General features: G+C 40.1%; 1 protein-coding gene across 8 annotated transcripts in view; it reads left to right on the top strand.

Annotated features, from left to right (window-relative positions):
• Window positions 1–13,715, top strand: part of GLIPR1 (GLI pathogenesis related 1) — a 48,323-nt gene extending 34,608 nt beyond the window's left edge. For all 8 annotated transcript variants that reach the window (XM_082740487.1, XM_082740486.1, XM_082740485.1 and 5 more), the window contains 4 exons: window positions 6,228–6,340; window positions 10,900–10,982; window positions 13,416–13,442; window positions 13,540–13,715. In XM_082740487.1, coding sequence (XP_082596613.1) covers window positions 6,228–6,340; window positions 10,900–10,982; window positions 13,416–13,442; window positions 13,540–13,694 — 378 coding nt within the window. In that variant the 3' untranslated portion in view covers window positions 13,695–13,715. The remainder of the gene's footprint in view (window positions 1–6,227; window positions 6,341–10,899; window positions 10,983–13,415; window positions 13,443–13,539) is intronic.
• Window positions 13,716–14,006: the final 291 nt, after the last annotated feature.

Raw genomic sequence — 14,006 nt, 5'->3', positions numbered from 1 at the left:
TCTTTTTAAAGATTTTATTTATTCATTTGACAGAGAGGGAAAGAGAGGCCACAAGCTGGGGGCCCTATGTGTGGACTGGATCCTGGGACCCAGAGATCATGACCTGAGCTGAAGGCAGATGCTTACCCATGAGTCACCCAGGTGCCCCTGGATCTTGTGGAATTCTGATGAGGCTTCCAAGAATGAAGCAAACTGACCTGAGTCATCTTCTGAGGAAGACAGACTTAAGTTACGGGAAGCTGCTATTTTATATGATGACTGCTTTTAACAATTTTGTCCACGGATCTGATGAAATCTAGATCTCTAACTTAATTTTTTAAGCCCAAACTTCTTGGACACTATGCTCTTTTCAGTTTTTGCTTAGACACAATTCATTCTTAGCAGCTAATTAAGCTGAAGAAATCTCAGAATAAAGTTTGAAACAAGGTTAATAAAGTTTTGCCTAGTTAAAAAAAAAAAAGGTAGAAGTTGTCTTCCCAGTGTCACATAGCTAGTAAGAGGAAGAGCTGGGCTCCAGATGTCAGGTATGTGATGAGGATTATATAATAGGATTTATATAAATTATATAAATTTATATAGGATTTATATAAATTTACTAGATAATTATGTAAATTATCTAGTAAAGTACTGGTACTTAGTAGCCATTAAACAAAGTTTAGATCTCTTTCATGAGCTGGTCTTTTTGCCAGTTATATTGGAGGAAGATTTTGACAGCCTGGTAAACATGACTTTAGGTTAGAATATAATGTTTTCATCCTTGCAAGAAATGTTATTGGTAGGTTCAAGACCACTCAGTTGCCATTTTAAATTCTTGCTGGAAATTACCTCAAGTGGATATTATAACCCCTCAATTATCCTTATCTTCTACTAATAAAAAGCAAGCTATTTTCAGATTTTGGTTGGTGCAGTTTGGTTGTACAGAGTGAAGACAATAGATTTAGATCCAATTACTAACTCATAAAGATGGGGTATTTCTTGACATGTTAGGTCAATACTTTAGCTCAGTCTTCACTAGAGATAGATTTGCACTGTGTAATAATTTTGGCATATTAATATGGCAGGTTGGATATTTTCTTGCCTGAAATTCGCCTTTATAAAACTTGGGAATAGTTTGACTTCAATATACGGGCGGGGCAGCGCTTCAGTTTGGTAGTGCTGAGAATGCCCACTAGATGGCATCAGAAATCTCATTTGTGGCTTTAATCCCACTAGATGGCATCAGAAATCTCATTTGTGGCTTTAATCCCTGCCGCACTGCCACCCTCTGGAAATCGTTACTCTAATGGAACCAATGAAAGTGGGACGTGTTTCCCAGTTTCTCTATCTGGTTTTATAGATGTTGCAGTGTCACCATACCCGTGATAATAGTGCCTGGTAATGAGTCAAAAGGACTTATACTGAGACTTGAAAGATGGTAGGAAGAGAGCAGTAGCTCCAAATGAGAGACATACCTGCCCTCTATAAGTTCCCCAGATGCAATGTTTTTGTTAGAAAGGAATAAAAAGTCGTTCCTAGTTCCGCTAAAAGGGAAAGCACTCTGAAGCCTCTTGCTCAGGGCATGGACCGCCCTCACAGTACTTTGTGGTCAGGCAGAGGTAGGTTCCAACTTTCATCTATAAAAATAGGAGCCATACCTCTTTTGTGATTTATTACAAAATTAAACATGATGTTGCATGGAAAGCGCTTAACACTACCTTGGCACCAGGTGAACTCCCAGTAATCAATAGTTCTCTTTGTTTTTTTAATAATTAGCATTTCTTCCTTACCATTTTAAAAGATAAAATAAAATAAATGAAAACATACAACAGGAATCTGCCTGATACAAAGATATTTTCAAAAAGTTTAAAACAGAAGAAAATTCGTAATTAGAGAATAAAACATGAACATTTGCTGAGTACGTTCTTAGGAGCCCATTGAAAATGTCAAAAGAGGTCCGTGGAGTCGATAGTGTTATTCTCACTAAATAGTGAAGGAAGCTAAGGTCATGGTCACGGACTGAATGGCCGAGCTGGAATATGAACTCCGTCTTGTAGCCCTGGACCCCACAAGTTGAATCCAGAATCTAAATGCCGCATTGGTGGTTCAGTGGTAGAATTCTCGCCTGCCAGAATCTAAGTGCCCATAAAGCTTTTAAAAAGAGACCAACCTGAATGGAGGATAAACCGTGGGACAGCCGTGCAATAAAGAAGTGAGCCTGACAGTACGAACGCATCTCAAATGCTGATGCTTAGTGCAAGAAGCCAGACCGGAAAAACCACATTTAAACTGATCCCATTTCTGTAACATTCTGGAAAAAGCAAAATGATAGGGACGGAAAACAGATCACTGATTGTCAGGGGCCGAGAGATCGGGGAAGAGACGACCACAAAGGAACACAAGAGAACTTTCGGGGGGCGATGGAAGTGCTCTAGGTTGTGAATATGGTGGTGGCCACACACTAGGTTTTGCCAAAATTCATGGGACTGGACACCTAAAAAGGATGGGTTTTACTGGGTGTTAATTACAAGCTGACTTTAAAAAAAGACAGACCAATTAAAACAAAGTGAATGGTAATTGACATTACACACCCTTGGAAACAAAGAGGCCAGACCAAAAAAAGTAAAAGACAGTAAAACAAAAGAAACAGTGTAAAATGCTAAAGATGTGTGTGTGGGAAGCCCAAAGATTAAGAATATTTGAGATAAAACAACACCTGAAGAAAGTATTCAGAGACCAAAGAATAAAAAATATAAAATGAAGTACTAAGGTGATAGCAAGAGGAAAACACAGATGACACTGCACCCAGTTAACATGTAAGTAATCACTTACAGAACCTATTAAAATATAGATTTTACTCTTTTTTTTTTATGGCTGAGTAATATTCTTACATATGTAACACATTTTCCTGAAGAAGAAATCCTGCTGCTTGCAAAAATGTGGATGGACCTGGAGGGCACTTTGCTAAGTGAATGAAGTCAGGCCAAGAAAGACAAATACCATCTTAAATGTGGAATCTAAATTAAAAACAAATTCTTAGAGAATAGACTGGTGGTTGCTTGGGTTGCGGGGAAGGGGTGCAAAATAGGTGAATGTGGTCACAGGCTCAAACTTAGAGTTGTAAAATAACAAGTCCGGGGTTGTAACGTGCCGCATGCTGACTGATCATGGCTAGCAATATTGTAGTATATATTTGAAAGGTGCTGAGAGTAAATCTTAGAAGTTCTCATCACAAGAAAAAAAAAATCGGTAACTATATGGTGACGGGCATGTTAAATAACAACAATTCATCTAAGTAATGTTAAAGATCTAATCGGCTTTATTACCTAATTCGCGAATCAGGCAGCATCCCACCAGCAAGAAGAGGGGAACTCCAAAGGGCTATGGAAAAGGAAAGGTTTTTAAAGGCAGGACAAAAAGTCAGACACAGGAAAAAGGATTATTTCAAGTGCGGTCATCTTCCTTTAGGGAGAAAAGGGTCTTATTAGGTGGTTTACCTCATCTTCCTTTGGGGGATGGAGAGGTTCCTGGGACAGATTGGCTTATTGGTGCTGACCAGAAAGTTCCTGACTGATCTGTTGGAGACTGCATTTCTGGGGTTGCTTGGGTGGCTCAGTCATTAAGCATCTGCCTTTGACTCAGGTCATGATCCCAGTGTTCTGGGATCGAACCCCACACTGGGCTCCCTGCTCAGCGGGAAGCCTGCTTCTCCCTCTCTCTCTCAGATAAAGAAATAAAATCTTAAAAAAAAAAAAAAAAACAAGGTGCAGCAAGGTTGAAAGTGCAATTAGGTTAGGTCGTAGGCCCCAGTTGGGTGACATGGCCTTGCAAAGTGACACCCCTTCAGGCCTGTGATTTTCTTTCTGACACAAGTTAACTAGATCTATTATGATGATCATTTCACAGTGTATAAAGATACTGAATCATTATGTTGTACACCTGAAACTCATAATGTTATATATAAATGATTCTCAATTTAAAAAAATACAGATTTCAAGGACAATTCAGTGACTCTCCTTCAGCAGGACTGAGAGGGGCCCAGAAACCTGTATTTTAAACAGGGGGACTTGCACTGAGATACAATGAATAGAAATTTAAAACTTTTTAAATAAATGCAAAAACAATCGGAAAGTGTAAGTGCAAGGATCAGGTCCAAGGATTCATGGCCATAACGAGAGGCTCTCAACCTGAGCTAGAGGCCTCTGTTCAGGCAGGGGATTCCTGTGGGAGATGAAAGGCTGATCAGGAAGGGAGCCCGTCCCTGCTGCAGGAGAGCGCTTCTCCTCCTCTAGCAGGACGCAGCAAGGGTCTGCCCAGTTGCCAAACCAAAGAGGACCGCATGCAGAGAGCTGAGGCCCTACCTTCCCTCCCTCCTGCCCGCTCAGCCTGCCTCCCCTCTCCCTCACCCACAGCCCCATCTCTAAGCCTCCGAGAAGCGCAGACTCAGATCCACATCTATCCTCACTCAATTCTCTCTCCCTGAGGTTTTTCACTGATTTTTTTTTTTTTTTTTAAGTAAACTTGAACTTTTTCCTGCAGCCACAACCAGCCTTGCTTCAGTTCGGTGAGTCTTTCTCCTCTTGGGTTAGCATGTGTTGCCCTCTCTGGAAGAATTCTCCTGGCTCTTAGACCAGCTCACTGGGCTTCGGTTCCATCTCACTAAGTCAGAGCAGGTGCCCACGCTGGCCGGTGCGGAGCCCCCTCTGTCCCCACCCACACCACAGTCAAACCCTTGCATAAAGGCCCCGTGGCAGCGTTTCTCTACATTTTGTAAAGGCACCCCGCCCCCCGCTCCAACTCATTCACCTCTGTATCTCCCATAATTGGCATAATTCTTGTCACAAAATTGCTCTTGAAAAAAAAATGAGTAAAAATAATTTGGTATCACTGTAAAAAGGAATGCATTTAATTGCTGGTTTATCTTCAGACACTAGCTCTTCAAAAAAAAAAATTTTTTTTTTTTCTTTTAGGCTTCTGTGACATCCAACACTCCTGGTTAAGACGAACTATATAATTTGTGGTGCTTCATGCAAAATGAAAATGTAAAGTCCCTTGTTCAAAAAGTGGGGGGAAATTCGGACCCTGGGGTCCAGCGTGGTAGCCAGGCCGCTCTCCCTGAGGCCGCCTCTGTCCTGGGTTTCCCTCCTACGTCACTCAGCGCTCCTTTCCAATCTGCTCTGCTGGTTGATTTTCTTTTTCTCTCTATCCCATGCTCTCATTTACTTGTTTATCTATTATCTTTGCCTCCGATCTGATCTATTCCCATGTCTTCCAGATTCCTATCTCTAGCCTCACTCTGTCCTCTGAACTGTATGTAGATGGCCACTTTTCAGCCCCAAAGTCACTCTGCACTTGCACGTCTCATAGGCATCTCAGAGGTCACCAGACCTGAACAGAACCCTTGTCCATGCTCCTCCCCCTAACCCTCTTCCTTCCCTAGTTTTCCTAATCTCAGGAAGTGTTACTCAGGCCCCAAATATTCCCACTTCCTTCACACTCAAAGCAAAAGTAAATCCTTTCAGCTTTAGCTAGAAGCTGAACCATGAACCTGATGGATTCCCAGGAATGTGCCACTACCACCACCCCCGTGTGGGCCACCATCTTGTCGGCCATCTTGTCTCTGTTGTACCACTAAAACAGCCTCTCAAACGCCCTCCCTCTTTCTTCCTTTGTTATTCTCAGTCCACTGACTTCATAACAACAAGAGATCCTCCTGAGATGGGAAAAAGAGTCTATGCTCACTTGCCTACCAGATTTCCCGCAACCTAGCCTCCTGCCTCTTACCTCAACACCAATGAGTCTCCCTATTGCCTGGATCCCAGCTCTGCGGGCCTTCTGTCTGCCACTCTCACAGCCAAGCCAGTTCCACCGCGGGGCCTTTGCACCTCTGCTCCCTCGGCACGGAAGGCTCTTCCTCCCACATTTCGGTCTCTGCTCGTTCATCCCCAGTATGTCCCCTCCTCCAGGACACCTTCTCTGGACCCCCAGGCTCAGCCCCACCTCCCCAGCACTCGCTATTTTATTTCAAGTGCCAGAAATTATCTTAGTATCATTTCACACAGTCACACCCCAGTAATAATAATTCCAATTCTTATTTCCTGCTGAATTCCAAGCACCACCTGCATGCTCCCCAGTAGCAATGGCTCTACCTGTCAGAGTGAACACACCTCACTATGTTGAGGAAGGCCTAATCATACTCAGATGTTCACTTTATTGTCTCTCTCTTGCTACAAATCCTTATTTTCTTTCAGGTCGTGTGGGCAGACAGTTACAAAGTTGGATGTGCAGTACAGCATTGCCACACAGTCGATGGCTTTAGACATGTAACCAACTTAGCACATTTCATATGCAACTACGGACCCGGGTAAGTACCCACATCAACCTCTTTCTAAATTTTTTAAAAATCTACTTTAGAAGTATTCATTTTCCTTATGGAATATTGGGATGATAAAGAAAGTGTAAAAAAGAAAATTAGTATCACCATTAATTCTTCCACCCAGAGATCTACCCCATTAACACCTGGTACATTTTTTTCAGTGTATGTGTTTCTCTGTGTGCACCCTTTACAAGTGTTACATAAACACACACACACACACACACACACATACAATGCGTATTTTTTTAAGTTTTTTTTTTTAAAGGTTTTTTAAAGGTTTGTTTGATGGAGAGATAGAGGGCACAAGTAGGCAGAGCAGCAGACAGAGGGAGAGGGAGAAGCAGGCTTCCTGCCAAGCAGGGAGCCTGATGTGGGGCTCGATCCCAGGACCCCGGGATTATGACCTGAGCCAAACGCAGAAGCCCAACTGACTGAGTCACGTAGGCACCCAACATTTTTTTTCTTTAATTTGTTGCCCTTAAAATCTGGATTTTTCCAGTCTTTGGGATTCCAAAAGATTTGTTAGAAGCTTCTCTCTCTTTCCCTGAAGTAATGTTCAGAAGAAATGTTTGATAGTTTGACTGAGTGTAGGTAAGAGTGAAAGGACTAAAATCCGGTGTCATGGAAGAGAACAACTCTGACCTAAAATCCCAGAGTCAGAAAATGTGGAAAACCCAGGAAAACCCAGCCAAAGCCATTAAGTCAATCAGTGATTACTTTTCATGACATTTATATAGCTTAATAGTTAAGATACGGGGTCTTGAGACTCAGTACCTTGGTTCACTTACTGTGTGATCTTGGACAAGTTACTTGATCTCTCTGAACCTCAGTTTCCTTTCCAAAAGATCAGGATAATAAAAGCAACTCTTATCAAGTAGCTGTGAAAATTCCATGAGAAAGCTAGGTAAAATACCAGGTATTTTAAAATCGGTCTTTTCTCTTCCTCAGTCCCAGGGCCCTCTCTCTCTCAGGCTACCTGGGGAAACACTACCCGGCAATGGTGATTATTTGAGAAGTATTCACAGTTCTTGTTATGGGGCACAAATGTGAAGTCTCCTGGCTTAGACTCACTTTACTTGCCTTTAGAGTTCTAAACAATAAGCTGTAAAACTTATAACCAGTTATAATGCTTCTATAGAGTAACATTAATTTATTCATACAAATAATTCACACATTCAAGTATTCAACAATATTTGTTTCCTGAGCTTCAAAGGAGAACCAGCCAGACACAGTCCCCACTCTCATGGAATTCATATTTATGGAGCAGAGAGACAACAAAAAATACAAATCAAATAACTGCATGATGATAGGAGCAGTGAAAGAAACACCAGTAACGCTGTAATTGACACTAGCAATAGATAAAATGATTTACTTGAGCGTAGGCATGAAGAGTAGAAAGGAACCAGACGTGTGAAGAACTTCACGAACCGTTGTCTGCCACAGAAATCACCTGCTGAAGCTTCTGTGGAGAGGATTCGAGAACGGACAGAGAGCAGAGGGCGTGGACCACTGAATGAGATGTGACGGGGGAAGGAGGCAGCTCAGCCCTTGCAGGGCCGTGTAGGGCCACGGCAAATTTAACTGAATTCACATCACAATCTCCAAGTCTTTTAAGCAAGGGAGTAACAAGACTTGCTTTAAAATGGGAGATCATTCTGTTTGAGATGTGGAAAATGGATTGGAGGGTAAGGGGTGGGGTGGGGAGGTCATGGGGTCTCTCTAACAGAGATCAGTTAGGGAGGTCCTCATTTTCTGCCTTCTGAGCTGGGTCTTCTCCTCATAGGCGCCCATTCCACATATTTCTAAGCGGTCCAATATCCTCCTCATATTTCTGGGTTTTTCTAAGAGTGGGATGCAGGCTGCTTAATTCCCCTGTCACCTGTAACTCAAGCTCTGAGTCGGTCGTTGCCCAGGAGAGTTTTGACTCCCTCCTGGCTGCTTCAGGTCTTTCTGATCTGCATATTTCAAACATGGACACAACTTTCCCTTCAGTCCCCTGCCCTGTCTGAGCGAGGCTGTCTTGTGATTCGCGGAAGAGAGGATTACAGCATGGTAGAGGCGATGACAACCCAGACCATCAGGTGCTACAGGACCTAGTGTGCCCTGTCTTAAGGACCCTTACTCATGTTTGTCTTTTTCTTTAAAGATCTATCTTTTCCCGGGGTGCTTAGCTGGCTCAGTCAGTCAAGTCTGCGACTCTTGTTCTCAGGGTTGTGAGTCTGAGCCCCATGTAGGGCTCAGAGATTACTTTAAAAAAAAAAAAAAAAAAATCGGTCTTTTCTCTTCCTCAGTCCCAGGGCCCTCTCTCTCTCAGGCTACCTGGGGAAACACTAACATTTCCTGCTTCTTTAGGGCCAGAATACTTTAGGGCCCTTGGTCTCAACTGTTCCTATCCAGACAAATGAGGCCTTTCCAGTAGCATTATTTCTCCTGGGACGAATTCTGCCACTTCCCTAGAATTCCACAACTGCCTTGTCTTTAGCCCGGTTTTGAAGTAGTAATTTCTTCTTTTACTTTGCAGTTTGGAATACACAATTCAACAAGAAGAATGACATAGCACAAACAATTTTATTTAAAACATTGTAGAACTTGACCACTCAATAAGTACTGTGCTTTCTAACAATGAAAGCTATCCCCATGATTAATGTGTATTTTGGAGGTTTTTTTATAATTGTTATCAGAATATTCCTTTGACTATTTTCCACAGTGTAAAGTAGGCATGAGGATGAATGGTTTCTGAAACAACCTAGATTAATTTGGAGCCAAACAAAATTAGAACATATATTTGGTGTTGGAAACAAGTTGTTAATAAAAAGTAATGTCTCGGGCGCCTGGCTGTCTCAGTCAGTTAATCGGCTGCCTTCAGCTCAAGTCATGATCCCAGGGTCCTGGGATCGAGTCCGGCATTGGGCTCCCAGTTCAGCAGGAAGCCTGCTTTTCCCTCTCCCACTCCCCCACTAGTGTTCCCTCTCTCACTGTCTCTCTCTCTGTCAAACAAATAAATAAAATCTTAAAAAGAAAAAAAAAAAATCGCCCCTACTTCGAGTCAACTGATAGGGATTGAAAAAAAAAAAAAAAAAGTAATGTCTCCTTAACTTTCTTAACTTTAGAAGTAAAACTATAGTTAGAGGAAGGGCGTCGAGACCATGAACCTAGATTAAGAAAAAAATTAAATCTTTATTTTCACTAATCTCTACTGAAAATAACATTTCACTATGTATGAAGACAACACTTCAGTCATGTAGGCAGTGTAGTCACGTAGGCAATGACGTGACTCTGTGTTAGTACTATCTTTGTAAGTATCAGTTCTTCTCATAGCACATTCCACTTGTTGCAGAGATCTCAAAATATGGTTATAACCTATCATTAAATGTACTATCATCATTAGACTTCTTGTTAGATCTTGAGAAGCACATATTGCTATATCAAAAATATTTTTAACATTTTGATAACTGTTTGAGCTTACTCAGTTTCCTTTATAATCTTACAAACTTTATTTTATGCACTTAAAAGCAAACAGTTTTGGGGCACCTAGGTCACTCAGTCAGCTAAGTGCCCAACTCTTGATCTTGGCTCCGGTCTCTATCTCAGGGTTAGGAGTTCAAGCCCTGCACTGAACTGATTTAAAAAGAAAAAAAAGGAAAACCAAACTATTTTGAGAGTCCATAGGCTCCACCAGAACTGCCAAAGGTACCATGACACAAAAAAGTTAAAAACTCCTTTCCAAAAAATGTGAGTATAATGGCAGATTTACTGCAATGTATGTACCGGTCTCATCATTACTACTCTGAAGATATTCATGGGGATATAAAATGTCTGTGTATTATTTCACTTTCTAGTATCTGAGCTTGGTCAATTACTTATACTCTGTGCCTCAACTTTAGCTATATTGGGGATAAATAATAACAGTATCTTCCCCACAGACTACTGTGAAAATTCATTCATTCAATGATGCTTTTTATTTATAATTCATATCACATCTTTTATGTGAAAACAAACTGCACACTAGAAATTCCCCCTATCTCTCGTTCTTTTCTTTTGGAAGGCATTTAACCCAGCTAAAGGACTCATGTTCAATAAAAACTATGGAGGCTTGCTAAACTGAGAAGAGTAAATGTGAGTCATAAGACCTTAGGATGAGCAGTTTTTGGATGGTAGTGATCACACAGGCCAGACAGTTAAGCAGAGCAAGCGTTGCCCTGGAGTCAGGCCAATCTGGGTTTCGCTGTGACTCTGACATGTACACATTGTGATTTTTGATGAGTTAACTTCTGAGAGCTTTAGTTTCCCTACCTGTAAAATAAAAATAAAAATAACTTCCATAGTTGTCTTAAAGAGTGAAATGAGATGATACAGGTGAAGACATAGGTTCATAGACAGACGCATAGAATAAAACTGTAAATATTAACAGGCTTCCACTTTCCTCAACCCTGGGCATCTGTGGACTTCTACCCTACAGATTTAGTCAGTCACAGTGAATTTCATTGCAAAAAAACAAACAAACAAAAAAAACCTCTCCTAATGGACAGCTTTTTTCTACTTTATAGACAAAGCTACCAAAGGCCATATAGAAAAGGATCTACTTGCAGCGCGTGCCCCAGAGATGACAAATGTTTGGATAACCTCTGCAGTGAGTAAAAGGAAAAAATCTACCAATAACACAATGTGTTTAAAACTATAAAACTTTCCATGCAGAGTTAAGAATGTAAATGTTTGCTTTAACCTACTAGCTATTTTCAGGGAAGCTGGCATCAGGTAGCAATCAAACTGATGTCTTACTGTCCTGGGAATGAACATATATTTAAGGTAAATTTAAGGAAGCAAATAATATCCTTCTTATTTAGCTCTAATCAGTACAACAAAAAATGACTGTGAGAATTCAAACTGTAGACCCAGGATTTGTTAATTTCAGCAAGATCAAAAAAACTCCTGATTTGTGGGGCGCCTGGGTGGCTCAGTGGGTTAAAGCCTCTGCCTTCAGCTCAGGTCATGATCCCAAGGTCCTGGGATCGAGCCCCGCGTCGGGCTCTCTGCTCGGCAGGGAGCCTGCTGCTTCCTCCTCTCTCTCTCTCTGCCTGCCTCTCTGCCTACTTGTGATCTCTGTCTGTCAAATAAATAAATAAAATCTTTAAAAACAAAACAAAAAAAACTCCTGATTTGTGAACACTGATTTCTCATCTTCACTCCAGGTATAGCCACTTTTTTGATCCGCTCTTTGAGTGGTCATTTCTCCGCTGGTTCAATCATTCACCTCAGCTTTGTTAATGTGTAGCCACTATGCAATGAATCCCTTCCCAGAGTTTCAACATATTAACTGAATTTTTTTATGTTGCTACAATACTATAAAGCGTATTATTTTTCCCAAGTTAGGCAGTATAATATAGGAGTGAAAACCACACATTTTTGAAAGAGTATGACCGGGTTCCACCACTGTGACCTTGGGCAACTGTTTGAATTGATTTCCTCAACAATAAAGTGTAGATGACAGTTATCTCTTCACAGGTTTGATGAAACAGATCAAGAAAAAAGGAAAATACTTCTATTTAGAACAAGAAACTGGCATACAGTAGCACTCAATAAATATTAACTATTATCCACAAATTCATCCTTCCTGTACTCCAAATGTTGAGTGTTTTATGCCCAAACTTTGTCACGTTTTTATGCCCATGAACAAACCTCATGCTTCTTTAAAATCCATGGTGAAAACGGAGACAATTATTTTTAATTATTTAACAAGTAATTATTGCCACTGGTTAGCTATCTTTCCCACTGGATTCTGAATTCCAAACAGGTAGGAATTATGCCTAATTTTCTTATACCCTAGTCTGGCTGGCAAAAAAAGCACTAGTTTGAAGCACTGTTTCCTTAAAAAATACTCTTCTTTAGAAATCTAGATGGTAATAACAACTTCACAATGACAGAAGAAAGTTCCTCGAGTTTTAGCTTTTAATCTTGGAAACGAGCTTTAAATGGCCTAAAAACTGAGAAAATGAAGGCCGTGAATCAGTAATGAAAAGCCCCTGGGCCCTTAAGAAAAATGTAGGCAAACACACTAGTGTGCATGAGGGTAAAGAGCTTTTAACAGATTCCATCTCTCAAATATTGGAGGAAAAAATTCCCTTCTGGTGCTTTAGGTACTGTTGGCATGTTCAGTAAATACCCATGGAGGTCAAATCAGGATGGTTTTGCATAATGTGCTGGATATGTTAATGATACATGGGATGACTTTAGCTAGTGCAAGAATGTACATTTATTTAAATATTCAAGAACTGAATACTTATCATTGAAAAAAATGTCTATGTAAGAAAAAGTATAACAAGCACAGCACATTCTTGATTTCATGGTATAACTGCAAAAAAGTTAAAGTATCAGCAGCTTCCTGGTAATTCACTGCAAAGCCTAGTCACAGGTTTGATGATCAGTGCTGCTCACAAACACCCCGGCCATGTCCTTGCTGGACTCCACTACAGAACTCAACAGCAGCTCGCCAAGCACTGATGTAGAAAGGGTATCTATTTGATTAAAAAAGTATCAAGAAGGCTAAGGAAGATGTAGAATTTCCTACCTACTGTTCTGAATGTCAAAATCTGAATAAATCTCAGTGAAAAGAGAGGAATTATGACATGATGCAAACCAAATCCCTTTAAGAGAGAGGTCACGGTCTCTTTATTACTGACTGATCATTAACAGTATTGCTCTTCACAGGGAGGAACTTATTTCCAGGAAAATATGTTAATATATTGCTCACGTTGATTGTTACTAACAATTATTTTTATTTTTAAATTCTAATAGTTTGTTATTTTAATTGTATTTATTATCTGCTAGTTAAGGCATATGAAATTATTTTCCACTTACAGTAATAGTATGCAAAAAGTTTATATAGAAGGTCAATTTAAAAATGTCACATTAATATAGTACAAAAAATATTTAATAACCAATGTTTGAAAAACATTATAAGAAACTAAAATCAAGTTAATGGTCATAATTAGAGACTTAGCTTTTTTAAGCAAAATAAAATAAAGCCTCACCAGTACAAATTTTTTTCTTTCTTCCTACTTTACAGCTAACCTAAAGCGAGACAAAGTCACAGGTATGTACGTAAATCAGTGCTCCATTAAGATCTATGTGAATTACGTTACTGCATTCTGAGAAACAACAATTAAGGATATTTTATGTTTGTTTCACAGATTACTACTCGATTGTGCATCCTGATTGGCCAATATCTTCACGCAACAGATACCTATCTCTCTTTCTCATTGTTAGTCCACCAATCCTAATACTGAGTGCTATAATGATCCTTTGGGTCAAGCACAAATACCCTCACTTAATTCTTCCGAACTAATAAAATCCACAAAAAACACAATTCATTCACATGTTGTTTTTTTTTTTTTTTAATTAACAGTTGGGTATATAGTTCTTATTTCTAATTTTAAAACATTTCAGAAAAAAATACATTGTTGCACTAAACCCTTTATAAAAAGAAAAAAACTGTTCAACTTCCTACCTCTAGAATAAACTCATTTTTACTTTCCACTTTTCTATGAATAACCTTTGTTTTCAGGCTACCACAGCTGTGACCTTCTGTAAGGTACCCAGCCTCCGTGTGTCTTAGCTTCTAAAACTACAAAATGAATGGGCTCCATTCAGGTAATTC

The sequence above is a fragment of the Mustela nivalis genome, assembly GCF_964662115.1.
Source record: "Mustela nivalis genome assembly, chromosome: 7".
NCBI lineage: Eukaryota > Metazoa > Chordata > Mammalia > Carnivora > Mustelidae > Mustela > Mustela nivalis.
Note: the sequence above shows the minus strand (reverse complement) of the source record. Positions and strands in the feature narration are given on the sequence as shown.